Genomic DNA, 17,253 nt, shown 5'->3' with positions numbered 1-17,253 from the left:
ATAGAATATTGACTCATAAAGAAGATTTTTTAACATATAAAATAGAAGTTGTGTGTTGTGGTGGATGTAAGGTAACACAAAAATGGATAAAATCAGTAATTGAGAGTTTAGATGGAAACTATGGGTTGCCGTCATTTTTGCAAATATGTGTAAAAATAGATTGATTTAGTTTGAACACGGGCAGAAAAAGACTTTTGACACCCTCATAAAGAGGATCGAAAGCATCATATTAGAGGGTAATTGAAGTCGAGGAAAATTGGTAGAACATGGAAAGAACAAATAAAAAATGACTTCCAAAACCTACATCTCTTTGAGCATCTGACCGTAAATAGGAGTAGTTAGAAGCGTCTTATCCATGTCTTAAACTACTGATACTATTGTGTTTACTAGTTGGTGTTCTTGTTGTGGCTTTTGCCTTTTTACAAATCATTTTTTTAATTTGTTTTTACCTCGTTTTTTTATTTATATGTTTTTTAATTTATTTGTATATTTTTTACTACAAAGGATTTTTCTGTTTATTATTAGCTATTAATTATAAGTTCTTGGTCGTTTATTTTTTAATTGAATTGATTAACGGTTTCAGTTGGATATTTGTGTGAGCTTAAGTAAGCCTCCATAAGCTAATAACTTACTCTTTTTTCTTTTTGTTTTTTATCTGAAAAAAAAAAAAACTAGCCACTATTTTTTATTTTAGGGTTACTATCAACTTTATAGTTAATGGTAGCCTTCAATTTTATGGATTTGATTTGCCTATATATTAGATTTTAAAGTCTCTCGTAGTAAGAGTTTAAAATCTTGTTATTAATTCGATGGTAAAGAGTTATATGACGTCATCATAGTTCTCAGTTATGCTAATTACGATTAAAAATATCAAACTTATCACTATTTCAAAGTCACGTCAAATTAAAAAAATTTCTTAAAAGGAGATTAAATCAAACAAATAGAAAAAAAACTTCAGTGATAAATATAATGATGGTGATTTTTTTATATAGAATTTTGTTTAATTATAAAACCATTGTGTATTTGACGTCGTCTACTACAAATGTATGTATATCGATGAATTATTAGTTTTTTTATTTTAAAAAGTAAGCCTCCATTGTTGACTACTCTCTTGCGATCAAAACAACCCCCGCATTCCCTCCCAAAACCTTCCCAGTTCCCGCACGAAGCAAGTTTTTCTTACAGAGTTCATAAATGGCGGAAACTCTGCCAGTTTGGGATACTGTAATTGAGCTCACAAAGTCATCGCGTGACCCCATGCTTTGGGCGATGCAACTCGGTTCCACTCTTAACTCAGCTGGGTTAACTCTACCCTCAGTAGAATTGTCTCATCTACTGGTATCTCAAATTTGCTTAAATAAGAATAATTATCTTATTTGGAAGTTTCTCGACATGGCTTTGGATCTCAAATTTGTTCCTTCTATGCTCGTCCTGGCGATGCTCTCCACCAGGTACATTTTTCTCTGGTGGGGATATTTTTAGGTTAGCTTGAGCGATCAAAAAGTGATTTAGTTTGCTTGATCTGAATAGTGTTGTTAAATCTTTGTAGGGTTTTGTCAAGTAGACGTTCGAATCCTGCCGCTTATAGACTTTACATGGAACTTCTTAAAAGATACGGTTCTTCTTTTGCATCTTTACTGCATGAACGCCACCATGAGAAGTAAGTATAAACTTGTTTCGAGTCAATCGATGGATAAATTTGAAATGTATGAGATGTTGTCTAGATAATTCATTTTCTTCTTATTCTTTCATGTGGATTCTTGATCTTTTCAGATCGTTTTTAATTGTGCTGGTCCATAAAAGAAAATGTTAGTAAGTTACTTGGTGGCCATTATACATTTAACATATTGTAAATATTAATACTCGGTTGGCATTAAGGATATTTGGCATTAAAAATATTGCAAGTGGACATTAAGAATACGATAAGTAGGCATTAAGAATGATGTAAGTACGCATTTAAGATGATATAAGTAGGCATTAGGGCTACTATAAGTAGGAATTTAAGGATATTATAAGTAGACATTATGGATATTGTAAGTAAGCATTAAGGAAGGATGATGTAAGTAGGCATTAAGGATGATTTAAGTAGACATTAAGTTTTAATAGGTCGGGCATGAGAGACATCTCTAGAAAGATAGTCTCTTAGGAGACCGGTGTTCTTTTTTTCATCCAGATAATTCAACTTTCAATTTCTTGGTTTTTGTGTGGGCATGAGAGCTACGCTTGATAGATGAACTATGTGGAGTTTGTTAATATATAAGGTTCTGTTTTTTGGAGAGCTCAGGCGGTTAGGCACCTTGGATAGAACTTGAATCGCTCCTGTTGCCTCAACTATTTGTTAGTAGTTCTCTGTCATTATTTTGAAAGACAATATTTCTTTTCAACCTAGCCCATATATTTAATCAAAGCAAAGCTGCACTTAGCAATGCACCACACTTTCCACAAGATACTAATTTTCCTCATCTCCCAACAATTAGTGGAGATGCAAAATATAGATGCAAATAAAGTTAAATAAAATAATACTATCTGTATTGCAATAAATATTTATATACAAAATTAATGTTCATAGGTTTACATACAACACACCTACACCCAAAACCTTGACCAAACTATTTGCGTGGCCTCCTCCCTGGCCGAGACAATGAGAGTTTTGACTTGCCTCATCTACCTCTCTAAGCGTAGAAATTGAAGATGAACCTCCTTAGTAAGCTGACTGATTTGGAGGAAGGGTAAGCGTGATCGTAGATCCATCATCTTCCATAGGTGGTGGTGGAGGATTTAAGGAGCATCTGAAGCAGCAGGAGTGGAGATGTTATCAACAAAAGAAGTTGTGCAGATGGTGTCCATGTTAGGACTATACGACAAAGATAGGAACCCCCAAAGTCTGAATCTGTTGTGATGGTCTGCTACATACCAGCTTATGGCACCATCCGTATGTATGGATAGGCTGTAAGCTGGATGATCTACCTAAAACCACAATAGCCGGTTTTCTCCCTCTGGGGGTGGGGTTGGGTGGGTGTTTCTTAAGCTATATGCCCTTCCTCAATTGTGTGTCTTTTTCCTTCTCATCTGATATGTGACTGCTTTTGTGCTATATTTTGTAACACATGGCTACTTTTTGGCTGCAGAATTTTGAACTCTATAGATGAGGCATTACATCTCTCAGATGTTTTTGGAATTGAAGCTTCTGATCCTGCTGTTCTTTTACTGCTTGTTGTTTTTTCAAATGTGTGGCAGTTGGTTGATGCAACTTTGGATGATGAAAGATTGTTGGAATTTACTCCAGATAAGAGTTCTAGATGGCTGACTACAATACAGGATATAGAAATTGATGATAATGGCCACTTTCTGGAAAATAGATCAGAGCACCGAGAGGCAATGCTTAAATCAAATACCTCGATGGCTTTCGAAATGATAGTAGAATCTTTGCAGAGTAAAGTAACATTGCAGATTTTTTTCTTAGTGCGTCAAAATATGTAAGCGAATTTTTTCAATGCTTGTCTTATTCATTTCTTCTTTTATATTTATGTAGTTTTTAATTGAATATGACAAGTAAAGCATCTGTATAATAGTTGAAACTCCATGACCATTCCTTTGGATGTTTATGCCAAGAATATAACTTATTTCTATGTTGAAGAGCACCCCACATTCTAAATTAACATTTGAGATATATTACAAGCCAAATGAAATGCTAACCTAGCCCTGCTTATTTTTGAATGGGAATTGGTTGATTTCTAGAATTAAAATAATGACCCAATATTTTTAACACTATGATCCCATTGAAATTATACAGAGTAAATATTATGTTGATTAAGGCTTAATTCTTGACCAATAAACATATCTTGCAGAAGTACATCTTTGTTCCCATGAAGTTGCCCCACTTGCCATATATGGGTGTCTCTTTGCATTTGCCCCTTACCTCGTTGGCAAGTTGCCCTCTCTCTCTCTCTCACTCTCTCTCTTTATTTTCTCCTTTAGATGCCCTAGCCATGCCATATTGGCTTACTCCTTGAAAAAGCAACAGTTTGATAGGTGGAAAACTCAAGGGATTGAGGAGATAGTAAACATTTCTCTATATACTTCTAGTGAGAAGTTTTACATCATAATAAACATGACATTGCAAATTATGGAACTTGTCCACAATGGTTGTGCTATATAAAAATGAGCTCTCTCACCTATCCGATTAGTCTTTTGGGATGATCCATTCCATATGGTTTATAAAAGCTGCCTGCAATAGAAAAAAGACTGTTAGTAAGAGGCTAAGAGCTTATGGTGGGAAAATTTTCTACCCATATGGAGTTGGCACAAGCCAAATATTTGATAAATCATCTCTTATTCTTGCTTTCAACAACCTTAAACTTTGTAATAGAACACAAACTAATTCTTTTATAGATTTCTTATATAAATGGGATTCCCTAGCCTACTTCTCACTTTGTGATGATTTGCCAAGTTGGAGTACTTTTTTTATTTTCATTTGGCTCATTTGTGGTGGTCTTCTGGGCTTCTGGTCCTCCTACTTTGTATATGTCTTTTTTCTGTTGAATGAAATTTTTACTTTATCTTTTCAAGAAAAGTAATTTGCTTACAGATCTTGGGTCTCTTGAAAGGATCAATATTCCTTTTTGCTTTGCTAATGCTTCTAGATTATCCCTATAGCTCCCTATTCCTCCATTTGAGTGAGGGCTTTTTGACTCTTGAGAAATTCAATAAAATACATTCACAACTCGCAAAATTTCCCAAGATTTAATCTCCATCATATTTGTTTTTTTTTTTGAGCTTCAGAAAGTACATATCTGATTGTTATTTCATTGCTCACTTAGTATTAATTTTGAGACTTTTGCATGTATTACTGGTCGGGCTACCATGTTTCACTTCTGATCGCTCCCATGCATTACTTAGGCCCTTGATTTGGAAAGACTTCTATCAACATTTACAACTGCTTGCGTCAGAATCATCAGCCTTAAGGTGTTCCAATCGAACAACTCCAGAAGTCTTTTCACAAATGGTTTCTGATGCATGCAAACACCAGTGGCAAAGTAAAACTAGCCTACAGCACCTGTTTCATGATGTAATGGATGCTGGATGCTATGTACCATCTGCTGTTCAATGTCATGGTGTAAGTCATTCTTCTCTCTGGCTCCCAATCGATTTGTTTCTAGAAGATGCCATGGAGGGAGTAGTAGTGTCTCCGAATAGTGCCATAGATTCACTTACTGGTATGATTTCTGTTTGGTGTTTTATGCTTTAATATGACTATAATCATGTAAAAGGAGAAAACTCATGTACTCCATGTTGCAGGCATGGTTAAATCACTCCAAGCACTTTACAATACAACATGGTATGACGCCTTCCTTGGCCTATGGATTGCAAATTTACGCCTTGTTCAAAGGGTATGTCAATCAAGACCACCTATTAGGCTAGTAATGTATAGTCTTATTGACAAATAATATTTCTTTTTCCTTTAAAGGAAGAAATTACTTATTTGATTACACGGAAGAAAGTCTTATGACTTATTTAGATACTTTGTGAACCTAGCATTTCTCAACTTGTTTGTGTCAGTGTTAATGAGTCTTGTTAAATTTTCATTTTTATGCCGGCAATGGAACCTTTCTTCTGTGTTGTCCTCGATAATTTTATTTTCAAAGCTTTTGCTGTTTCTTGGAGTACTTTTATACTTCCATTCTTCTTTTTCTCTTCCTCGAAAGCCTTCTGCCTCGGGTAATTGTAGCCATTTATCACCCCTTGGGACATTGGCAGCAACGTGCACATTATTTCCTTTAAATGTCTTTGTGTGGCCATTTTTTCGTTGTTTCTACCACTTTTGGCCTCAAAGTGACAGTAATGATTGTCTTCACTATTCATCATTTGGTTGGCCTTCTATTTCTGTTATTTTGCAAGGTCAATTTTGTGTGTAAATGAATGTCTTAGTATAGTTTATTATTTAGTACCCTTCATCATCCTTGGATTCTCCTCCTTCATGCATTCCTATTTCTTGTCATATGGACTTATAAGCCTTAATCTCTCGTATTTTTCCTTCTGGCATTCAATTTAATATTTATCTCCCTCTTCTGCTTTCTGTTTTGAAATTTCCTTGATCTAATAAAGACGATATTCCTTCATCTTATCTTCAATGCTTGATTACTGATGTTAATTTTTTATCCTTGTCCGCGTATCCGTTGTAGCATATGCATCTCAGTTACCCCAACTTCGTACCATGATCCTTCTAAAGGATCGACATTCTGACTCATAAACAATTCTGGTCAAATGGATGTCTGATATAATTTTCTCCTTAACCTTAAAGGAATTCTTCGATCACTTAAAACTCTAGTTTACCTCTCTTCTTAACCAACCACACTGAAATCCTATGATTCATTTTACTTTTGACCTCAAATACTCGAAACATTCATGGCATATAATACTTTTTCTGAATTGACCTAAGGTATAATACCTCTTCCTGATGAGAAAAAGGTGTGTTATAAGATATGTTAAAAAATTTAAGAATATGGTGAATGCCGAACTTCCACTAGAAAAGTGATTGTAGGCGTGGGTGAGGATAAAATGAACCTACCAAAGAGAAGGGTTGTAATAACCTATGTCATAATGAACTATTAATGTCTTGTTTGCAAATTCTATGTGCCAACCCCTCATCCCGCCTGGCACCGATAGAATAAACCAACAATTAGGAGGATTATGCATTTGTTTATTTGTTTCTATGATCCTACGATCCATTGAGCTTATCGGTAAAGTTATTTTACATCACTGTGTTTGTTACCACATTTTTGCACTATGTTCATGATCCTAAATAGTATATGCCTTTTATAAGTTCAATGGAATTTTAAGTAGATGAATTTTTTCTTTTTGCCTAGTAGTACATTCTATCGCTAAGAAAATGCTTTATGGCTCTCTATTGAGCTCTCAACTTGCTTTTAAATGTTGATAACTATGTGTTTCAAAGAAGTAGAGCATGAAATCTTTTGTGACAAGTAACTGCATTAGTTTCCTTTCATCCACTTCTTAAGTTGAGCTTTTATTCTTTGATAGAAAAGGCTGCTTTCTGATACTCTGTAGCTTGAAAAGCTCTAATTTGTTATTGTTAAAGCTTATACTCTTGATGTAAATGGCTCTATGATGTACACGTACTTAAAATTGTAATTAGTTCTTCAGTTGATGTTGTAGCCGTCATCATTGTTTCAGGAGAGGAATGCTTGTGAAGGTCCTGTAGCTCGCCGCGACACTTGCTTGTGCATGTTATTATCAATTACACCTCTTGTGCTTCTCAACCTAATTGAAGATGAAAATATGGAGCCTGAGTTTACTCAAGGGGAGAATAAACAGTCTTCTATGAGCCGTCGCCATGAGTTGGTTTCCAGTTTGCAGCAGTTAGGTGAATATGAAAGCTTGCTAACTCCTCCTCCATCTATTTCGTCAATTGCAAATCAGGCTGCTATTAAAGCTATATTGTATCTTTCTGGCCTCAGTAACAGCACTGGATACTTCGATTCTGTTAATGTCTGTGATGTTCCAATTAACTGTGGTGAGTTATCCCTTGTCTGCTCTGTTCCTGTTGTAATATGTGCTTCTGTTACTTTTTCATTGAGATTATGTATTCAGGAAGCTTTGAGACCCTTTAAAAAATATATCTTGGGAGAATTCCTAGACTTTTTCACTTGTGATGCTATTATAGTTCATTAGAGGAAAAAAAGAATCTTCCAAAAATGTTTTATTTTTTTCTGTACCATTCTCCAGGTAGGGATAACTTTGAGTTGTTTTATGTATGTTCTAGTTTTGAAGCTAGACTGCATGTGAAATGACTGTATTTGGTAACAAAGCTTTTTAAGCATTAGTAATGTATATTGAATATTTTTCTTAAAATACTAGTATAATCCTATTTCTATACAGGAAGAGATTCAGTTGTATAAATCACCGATTCATATCTGCCATTGTGTTTATTTTTGAATTCTAAAATGTGTTTTTCTTGTAGTAGTTGTGAGCATCGGCTTGTATACTTGCTAGTTTTTCTCTTGTACAAATCACGGTAACAAAGCTTTTTGAATTCATAAACAATGAGAAGACTTCTGTATTGGATTTTGTTTATTTATTTTACTGCTTGGCAGCTGGAAATTTGCGCCATTTGATTGTTGAGGCTTGCATTGCAAGAAATTTGTTGGATAACTCAGCATATGCATGGCCTGGTTATGTGAATGCATTGGTCAATCAAAAACCTCGTGTATCTGGACAAGTTACTGGTTGGTCATCTTTAATGAAAGGTTCCCCTCTTACCTCAGCATTGGTGAATGCTCTGGTTTCCAGTCCTGCCTCTAGGTACAGTGCATTAATTATTAATTAGTATTTTGCTATGCTGATTCATCTGTATATATAGGCTCATGTTCAACTTTTTTTAACAATAAATAAAATTGCAATATGAGTTCTGCTGCAAAATATTCTCTTTTAGAAAGATATACCTGATGATACTCTGGCGAGCTGGCAGCATGTTCCTTACAACTTCACACATCTTAAGGCTTTTTTCTGACTAGCAGCTTGCTTAGTTCCTCTTCTGCTAGTATTGAGTGCTTGGTGGCTGATGCGTTAGGTTCATTACACATTCATGTCAATAATGATTTAAAATCCATAACTTACAAACTACCTTATTTCATATAACATTATATCCACTATCGTTTGAAGTTTCAATACAAGTATTTTGAAGAGCAAGCAGATCCATATCGCTTGCTTCAGTTAGCAGTTTCTCAATTACTTGCATCGGTTTTGGACATTGATTGTTTAGAGAATTCTGTTTTGTTGATTTTGTATGCTAATTCTTCAATAGCAGATATGTTGTAAACTCATTTTGCTGAAGATATATACGGGAGCATAGTATCAATGAAGTCTCTTCACTCTTGTGCTATCAATATAAAACTTAGCTTAATATTCTTACGGATTGCTTCCACGTATATGTGCCCCAGGTGGCAGGTAGAGTATACGAAGGTTTGGTGTTCTCAAGCTTACCACTATTGTAAATAAGGTCCTCTCTGCTGGGTGTGGATCTCGTAAGAAGGGCTTTCTGAAACTTGCACCAAGCCACCAACTATGAATTTTGACTGTTTGATGAACTGTTTATTTTTAGTGGGTCATGACCTAACCCAAAAAGTATTGCCCATTTTCCTATCAAGGTCCTCCTGCCATTGAATCTTAGTTTTAAAAAGCGCGTCTCACTTTGCGCCTTGTGTGCCTCGAGCTCAAGCTCAACAAAAAATGCCTTTGCTAGGTGAGGCAAAGCCCACTACAATAGGCATGCACCTTGGCGTGCCTCATCATTCAGTTGGATAATTAACTTAAGCTTGTTTGTGTAAATAAGAAATAAAACTCGAAACCCAAATTCACTTGAATATGAGAAACTGTTGCTTACATGAACGAACTGAGCGGAAAAGTTTGGGTATTCTATAATCTTGTTATAATAGTTATGTGCTAAAGTTGTGTTTATCGCATTGATGATGAATATTTTCAACCTTTTGGCTACTTGAATGTGAATGTCATGTTGTTTTAAGTATTATATATGTTTTAAATTTTTGTTCAAGCTTTTTAGAGAAAAGTGCACCTCGCCTACAAAAGCTCATGCCTTCTCTCTGTGCTTTGCGCCTAGGCACTAAGGACATTTTGCACCTTGGTGCGCCTTACACTTCTTACAACTAAGCCATGAATTAGCAAAGAAATTGTGCAATTGAGAAAATTTTCTGTTTTTACTTGCATTAGGCTTTTTGCTAATTGTTGGTGCTTTGATTATTCCCCTCTTTGTTGATCTAGAACTCAATCTCCTTTGTTTGATTGGAAGTTTAGCAGAGGTAGAAAGAATGTATGAAATTGCAATTAATGGGTCAGATGATGAGAAGATATCAGCTGCTACAGTTCTTTGTGGATCTTCACTTCTCCGTGGTTGGAATGTACAGGTGTGGCTTTAACTTTTAGATTTTTTGTTAAATGTATCCTGTTTTGTGTATGGTGGCTGCCTCACTGGCTTACTGAATATTTCATTTTTTTCAGGAGCACACAGTTCAATTTATTCTAAGGTTGCTGTCACCTTCCATGCCAGCAGAATATTCTGGAAGTGAGAGTCATTTGATTAATTATGGACCTTTCCTGAATGTACTTCTTGTTGGAATAGCAACATTGGACATAGTACAGATCTTTTCACTCCATGGTTTGGTTAGTTGAATTTGCTGCTTCTTAATTATGATCTTATTGGGACTGGTTTATACTAATATTTTACTGTGTCTGTTGAACAAGCATACTACGTGGTATTTCTCAGAAATGCAAATTCCAAAGTTTGCTTGTTCACGTGTTGCTTAAGATTTAGCTATTTGGCAAGCTTCTTATCTTAGACTTAATGCTCACTTTGCTTCCTTGTATCTCATACTCATGTACTCAAGTAAAAAGTTTTCTGGTTTAACTTTTCTATTCTTTGGTGTGCTATGTGTTCATGTTTATGACTTCTAGTTGTTAAAACTGTTACAAATGATATCTCAATGTGTAAGTGAGATTTTTTTTGAATGATGAATGAGGATTGGTGAATCATAGTAGAAAGAGATCAGCAGTGTCAACCATATACAAAAGAGTGCTGAGCTTAGAAGGTTATTGGGCTTGAGACTGTAGATTTATTATCTACAAATTCAAGAACAGTCACTTGATGGTCACAAGACTATTCTTGATTAATTTGGAACTTACCTTATCATGGGTAGCTGAACTTTAAAAACCTGTACGTTTTTTTTGAATAATTTTAAAATTATTATTGTGAATATGCTCTTTCCTTTGGGAGTTCTGGATCTATAGAAATTACGGATAGTAGATTATCTATTTAGTTTAGATACTCAACAACTTCTTTTAGTTGCCTAATTACATGAACAATTTCTTTTGGTTGAATTACTTCATTTTTGAATAAATGCATTAAAAAGGATTCATATTGGTATGATTTGATCCCTCACTTTTTTTTCTTTTTTTTTAGTCTGATCATAGATTATCCTTTTTTTCCTATTATTTTTTTGAGATGAGTTTTTTTCAATTATTAAAAGAGTGAATTTCTGTTAGTTAAACGTTAGAAAGTGTCAAATATCTTGGTAAAGTCGTCTACACGCAATGATGCTGGTTGATCCCATATTTGTTGGGATAAAGATTGAGCAAAAAGAAAGAGAAAGGTTGTAGGAAATTATCTTTTTTTGGGTTATTGTGACTTGTACTTGATTAATATCTGGTTAAGCGGGGAGTAAGGGTTAAAGTAAGTCTTACAAGTGGTCTGTATATGGCTAAATGATTTGAATTTGATGAAGTTCTTGGAATCATCACTTGTATTAGCATGCTTGTGAAATTTCAATTAGTTATGAAGTGAACTTGGCGAACTTTGATTGCACATCATACTGCAATAGTCAACAGTTACTACATAGTACTTACTCGGTTCCACTCTTTTGGAGCTGATTTATTTGTTCATTTCAGGTTCCACATCTTGCTGGAGCATTGATGCCAATCTGTGAGGCTTTTGGCTCTTGTCCACCAAAGATCTTGTGGACCCGTACAACAGGGGAGGAATTAAACGCTCAAGCAGTGTTCTCTAATGCATTTACTCTTCTTTTAAAGTTATGGACTTTTGACCGTACTCATATTGATCAAGCCTTGGGTGATATGCCATCTGTGGCGTCCCAGCTAAGTCCAGAGTACCTTCTTCTAGTGAGAAACAGCCAATTAGAATCTCTAGCCAATACAACGATTGATCAGAATAGAGGCCAGAGATTTTACAAATTGCTCTCTGCCCCCTTCACAGAACCCATTTTTATGGATTCTTTTCCCAGATTAAAATGTTGGTATGGACAGCATCAGGCTTGCATTGCCTCCCCGCTTTCTGGTCTTAGGCCAGGTTCCCCTGTTCATCAAATTGTTGAGGATCTCTTGAATATGCTTTTCAAAAAAATGAATAGAGGCACAACTTCTGGTAGTAGCAGTTCATCTGGTGAAGAGGCAGTTCTACGGCTGCAGCTACCTGCGTGGGATATTCTAGAAGCTCTTCCCTTTGTATTGGATGCAGCTTTAACAGCATGTGCCCATGATAAATTATCTCCACGTGATTTAGCAACAGGTTGGTTTGCTATCCATAATCTTGTATTCGGCATTCTTGTTATGTACTTTTGGATTTTTTTATGGGTGTTGACATTGAAGTTCAATGTCCACTACAATCTTCACTGATAGTTTTGTTCTACTTCTTGCAATAAATGCGAAGATAATTAATGAAGGTTAATGATCTCTCTTCAATAGTGGAATTTTTTACATGGTCTACTGCATACTCATTGGTTGTTATGATCCAAAATAACAATGAACTAGCTGCATTAAACACTTCACCCTACTATGAATGCGGACATGAGTCCTTTAGTGTCCTTTGCAACATCTTTGTTCAGGAGGTGAAAACTTCGGTAGTTTTGGCATAGAAATTAGGAATGAAAGTTATGTGAAGCAATAAAAATGTTGTGTTTCTCCTTTCCTACAATCCCGTCCCTTCAACTACTCTCCTAATCTCTTTTACCATTCTATGTTTCACACTTTCTCCCTGTTCTAAATTCTAATATACAACAATGATACGTAAGCTTTACTCTCAACCAGGGATGGGCATGGGGTCCAAGACTCGACCCGATCCTAATTTAAGAGTTTGGATCCACCTATTTTTGGAACCTAAGGGTTCGTGTCGGATCTAGGTCCATGAGCTTATGGTTTGGGTTCGGGTCCACACTTTTGAGACCCAAATCCAATCTAAATTCGACCCATAGCCCTTTTTCATTTATTTTTAAAAAGCTTATATAATTATTATGTTTATCTGTTTGTTTGATTTGTAACTTTGTTAGTTTATGTAATTTGAAATTTGGTTGTATTTCAGTATTTGTACTTTGAAAATCGAAAGACTTGGTGAATATTTTGTTTAAAGAACTTGAACGGTGGAAAAATTCTTATGTTTGATCTCTTAATCGATATAAAGTATTAGAAAATCCTTGTTAATTAAAAGTATTTAAATAATTTTTTACAAATGGACAAAATTGTATAAAATGTTTTTTTATAAAATCTTTTGAAAAACAAACATAAAAATAATGTTGAATCCAGATCCAAACCCTCAGGATCCAAATTTTCTAGACCCTATAGATTTGGGTCCAATAAAAAAATAGGGTTTGGATCTAGGTCTAGCTGGACCCATAATGCAAAAATATGGTAATGGTTGCGGTTGCGGAAACAGATACGATAATACGATAACTGGGTGATGCGGTTATCATATCTCCAAATTTCAGCCTAAACCATGAAATATCACTTGAAGCGGTCTAAAAAGTGGTATTATTACACATTTACGATGCGGGTAATATTGGTTCTGGTAAATTAAATAAACTATACGCTACGGCCGATACGATATACGACCTTGTTTTGCATTATGGTTGGACCCAACCCAAATTCGACCCATGCCATCCCTACTCTCAACATATTGGGTCAGGTTCATGAACTAAGTTAAATCAGCATGAGAGATCTTTATTTTCAAAGATTATACTTTATTCGGCCGGTCGGCCCTATCATATATTCCCTCAGCCCCTATAAAGCCACACTTTTCATTTTAGACGTTCGTCCTTTTTACTTTGCCACAATTTTTTTTGTAAATGTCTTTATCACTTTATTTGATTCTCATCCACACATCTCCTTTTTCTTTTAATGATATCTGCACAATTTTATGACCCCACTCATCCTTAATCATTGTGCCAAATGCACTTAATGCAATTTTAATGGGATTAAAGGAGTACTATTCCACTAACTAATAAATTCAATTTCAAAGATCACCTACATGTATTCACTTCTATTCATTTGGCCCTATCAAACGTTGCTGTTACTTATTTGGTGTTTGTTGCAATTTGTTGGTTAGATAATGCATGCGGTAGCATGTTTGTTGATCATAAAATTCAGCATAGATTTTCTCCCAGAATTTCTGACAAGCATATTGTAATATTTATGGCAGCTTGCTTAGAATATTTGTTATATTATGTCTTCTGTTACTGAGGAAACTAATTTGATATTTAGGGCTGAAGGATCTTGCTGATTTTTTCCCAGCTTCACTAGCAAGCATATTAAGCTATTTTACAGCTGAAGTAACTAGAGGCGTTTGGAAACCAGCTTCTATGAATGGAACTGATTGGCCAAGTCCTGCGGCTAATTTATCCTTGGTTGAACAACAAATAAATGAACTTCTGGCTGCCACTGGCATCGATGTCCCCAGTTTGGCTACAGGTATTCTTTTTGAATCTTTTTCCGCTTTGTATGATTTTTCCATGTATACATTGTTGGTGTTACTCTCTTATGGTTCTCTTATTCCACTTAGATACCCTCCACAATCTACTATGAAAAAAGAGAAGTAAAAATATCCTGCTTATTTCCTTGGGGTCTCTTTGATGTTCTCTTCAATTAAAGATGTTTTCTAATCTTCTCTTAACTCCAACTTGATGGCTCTAATAACCTTGAATTTGATACCTTGAAGTAGTGGTTTCAACTTTCAACTAGTGTTATTAGATCGTGACCAGGATTGTAACATCAAACGATTCTGAGGTCAATGTCATTCCAATCAAGCTAAATTGGTGCCAAAAACGATTCAAAGTAGGATCAACCATAAAATCCTTAGTATCAAGAACAAATGGCGAATCCTTGCCACACATTTCTTTCCATCCCTATTCTAAAGTTAAAAGGTCATAAAGCTCCTATTACATAATTCTCATCCATGACTCAGACTCCAGTATAGGTACTGCAGTGACACTTGGGTATTAGGTAAGGGTCTAAGATTTCGGACTCACAAGTCCCAAATCTAACTCTGGGGGCTCGGGGGCTCGTTTGAAAAGGGTTGAAAATCCAGATTTAGACTTGTTAGAAAGGGTCTTAGTAGAGTGAAGTGTGTCAAGGATAAACAACATTACATTTTTGTCCAAAATGAAGAGGTTAAGAATAGATGGAAGGACTAAGGAGTACTTTGACGAGTTATTGAATGGATGTTTAGGAGGGGGATTAAAGAGACATGTTAATGAAACCATTGAAAGAGAAGTACAAACCAATGTTTGGAGATGTGGAGTAGCGGCTGAAAGAACATCATTAGGATTTGGTCCTTTAATATGCAAGTGTTTTACAAATAATTTTCCCTCATCATACTCCTTTTTCAGTGTTACTTATTGGTTTCACAAGGAATTACTATCCTTTTATTTTTCTCCACTCTTGACTGTCATGACTTATGAATTGTGTATCCTGTTTGCGTGTGCTACTAGGTTTGCTTGTTTTGTTTTTGACATTTACTGTATCTTGTACATTTTGGTGAAATTAAAAAATTGACTTATTTTCCAAAAAAAAGATGAGAGATAAAAATAGAAGATCAGGGAGCTATGTTACCAGGATACGCCAAGTTGCCCTGCTGTACCCGTGTTGACACGACGCATGAAATTTGGATCTGACACGGGTGTGGCCAGTGGGCACTTGGACACGACACTTTCTTGAAGTGCACCACTATAAGTGAGCAGTACCAACGATTTTTATAGCTCAAATTCTTATTGTTAATGCTAACAGAAACAGATTAACTGATGCTATATTCCTCGTTCTTGCCTCCCTTTCTCCATTAGTGAGCAATACTACTGGCTTATATAAAGGCTTGCAAATATGAGATTTTATTTTATGCAACTTTTATGAACTGTGGATACCCATGCGAAGTCTTTCTTCTCTCATTATTTAATTAAAACAAAAACTATACTTACATTGTGTATCTTGACCGTTTCAATTGGGAACTAAAGTATTTGGCAATTTGTTTTCTGTAGAAATTTTAGTTTGCTATCAAAGTGCTCTAGTTATTTATGGATACTTGAGTTCTTGACTTTTACTTTTAATTTGTTTTTGCAGTGGGTAGCTCTATTCCTACGCTTCCACTACCATTAGCTGCGCTGCTGAGTCTAACCATAACCTACAAAATTGACAAGGCCAATGAACGTTATTTGAACTTGGTTGGTAAGGGAGTGGTTTTACTGGCAGCTCGCTGTCCTTGGCCCTGCATGCCTATCGTATCAGCTCTCTGGGCCCAAAAGGCCAAGCGCTGGAGTGACTTCCTTGTCTTTGCGGCGTCACGCTCTGTCTTCAACCTCAACAATGATGCTGTTGTGCAGCTTCTAAGGAGCTGTTTTTCCTCTGTCCTGGGGTTTAATGCTTCCTCTAGATGTAGGAATGAAGGTGTAGGTGCTCTTCTTGGCCATGGTTTGGTTTCCCGTTGCTCCAATGGAATGCCCCCAGTTGCCCCTGGTATGTTCTATCTCCATGTATCTCCGTTCATTAGGAACATCACTTTAGTGGCAGAAGAAGTTCTCTCAATTCTGATGACGTCAGTGAAAGGTATTGCCATTGGTGGCTTATCTCCCGAGAGACTCCGGAAATTGAAAAAAGTCAAGTCTGGAATGCGATACAGTCAGGTATCTCTCGCTTCTGCGATGAGACGTGTCAAACTTGCTGCTTCCGTCGGGGCTTCATTTCTCTCGATATCTGGTGGGTCAAATCTGCTGCAAACATTGCTTAAAGAGATCTTGCCTTCATGGTTAATTTCAAATCAGAGATCAGATGACATAGGAGAACCAGGGGGCGTTATTGCCATATTAAGTGGCTATGCATTAGCTTACTTAGTCGTGCTTTACGGACTATTTGCTTGGGGAATCGATACAGCATCATCCGGTTCAAAATACCGATCCAAGGTCCTAGCTTCTCATCTTGAATTTATGGTTACTGCTCTTGAAGGAAATATCTCCCTTGGATGCGATTTGGCTACTTGGCAGGCTTATGTTTCAGGTTTTTTGGGCTTGTTGGTTCGGTGTATCCCTTCATGGTTGCAGGAAATTGACGTGAATATATTAAAGAGCCTGAGTAAGGGTTTGCGGCAGTGTAATGAAGAGGAATTGGCGATTGCATTGATGGGTGTTAGTGGCGTACATGCAATGGGTGCGGCTGCTGAGCTTATAGGTCAGAGTGCTCAATAGGTCCGTATAGCTCTTTCCATACATATTTCTCGTCTAGTAACTGTCTTGCAGTTTAACAACCTGATATAGATTCCCTTCTAGAAAGACCCACTCTAACAGATTGCTATCAGCTCGTTTCTATATCAGCAATAACCAAATCGTTCACACAACTATTCAATTTTTCCCTTGGCATCTGTCATCCTTCAGTCCGTTTATTCATTTCGCCTAG

General features: G+C 36.1%; 1 protein-coding gene across 2 annotated transcripts; it reads left to right on the top strand.

The window, feature by feature from the left end:
• Positions 1-1,054: 1,054 nt before the first annotated feature.
• Positions 1,055-17,197, top strand: LOC130827700 (mediator of RNA polymerase II transcription subunit 33A-like). Of its 2 annotated transcripts, XM_057693520.1 has the most exons (12): positions 1,055-1,451; positions 1,550-1,660; positions 3,129-3,476; positions 4,900-5,216; positions 5,299-5,390; positions 7,195-7,534; positions 8,115-8,322; positions 9,827-9,941; positions 10,036-10,197; positions 11,479-12,115; positions 14,080-14,286; positions 15,928-17,197. In XM_057693520.1, the coding sequence occupies exons 1-12, from the start codon at positions 1,195-1,197 to the stop codon at positions 17,043-17,045; spliced, it is 3,912 nt and encodes a 1,303-aa protein (XP_057549503.1). In that variant the 5' UTR covers positions 1,055-1,194; the 3' UTR covers positions 17,046-17,197. The 2 variants fall into 2 exon arrangements, with proteins under 2 accessions (XP_057549503.1, XP_057549504.1); XM_057693521.1 differs by lacking the exon at positions 1,055-1,451 and having other exon boundaries at positions 3,238-3,476.
• The last annotated feature ends 56 nt before the right edge of the window (positions 17,198-17,253 follow it).

This window comes from Amaranthus tricolor, chromosome 11 (assembly GCF_026212465.1).
Source record: "Amaranthus tricolor cultivar Red isolate AtriRed21 chromosome 11, ASM2621246v1, whole genome shotgun sequence".
Classification (NCBI taxonomy): domain Eukaryota; kingdom Viridiplantae; phylum Streptophyta; class Magnoliopsida; order Caryophyllales; family Amaranthaceae; genus Amaranthus; species Amaranthus tricolor.
Note: the sequence above shows the minus strand (reverse complement) of the source record. Positions and strands in the feature narration are given on the sequence as shown.

Bases quoted from the DNA above. Each gene is read 5' to 3' on its own strand.
- LOC130827700 (XM_057693520.1), top strand. From the start codon at position 1,195: ATGGCGGAAACTCTGCCAGTTTGGGATACTGTAATTGAGCTCACAAAG. The intron at 5,217-5,298 runs GTATGATTTCTG...TCCATGTTGCAG, and splicing joins TGCCATAGATTCACTTACTG to GCATGGTTAAATCACTCCAA. The intron at 14,287-15,927 runs GTATTCTTTTTG...TTGTTTTTGCAG, and splicing joins TGTCCCCAGTTTGGCTACAG to TGGGTAGCTCTATTCCTACG.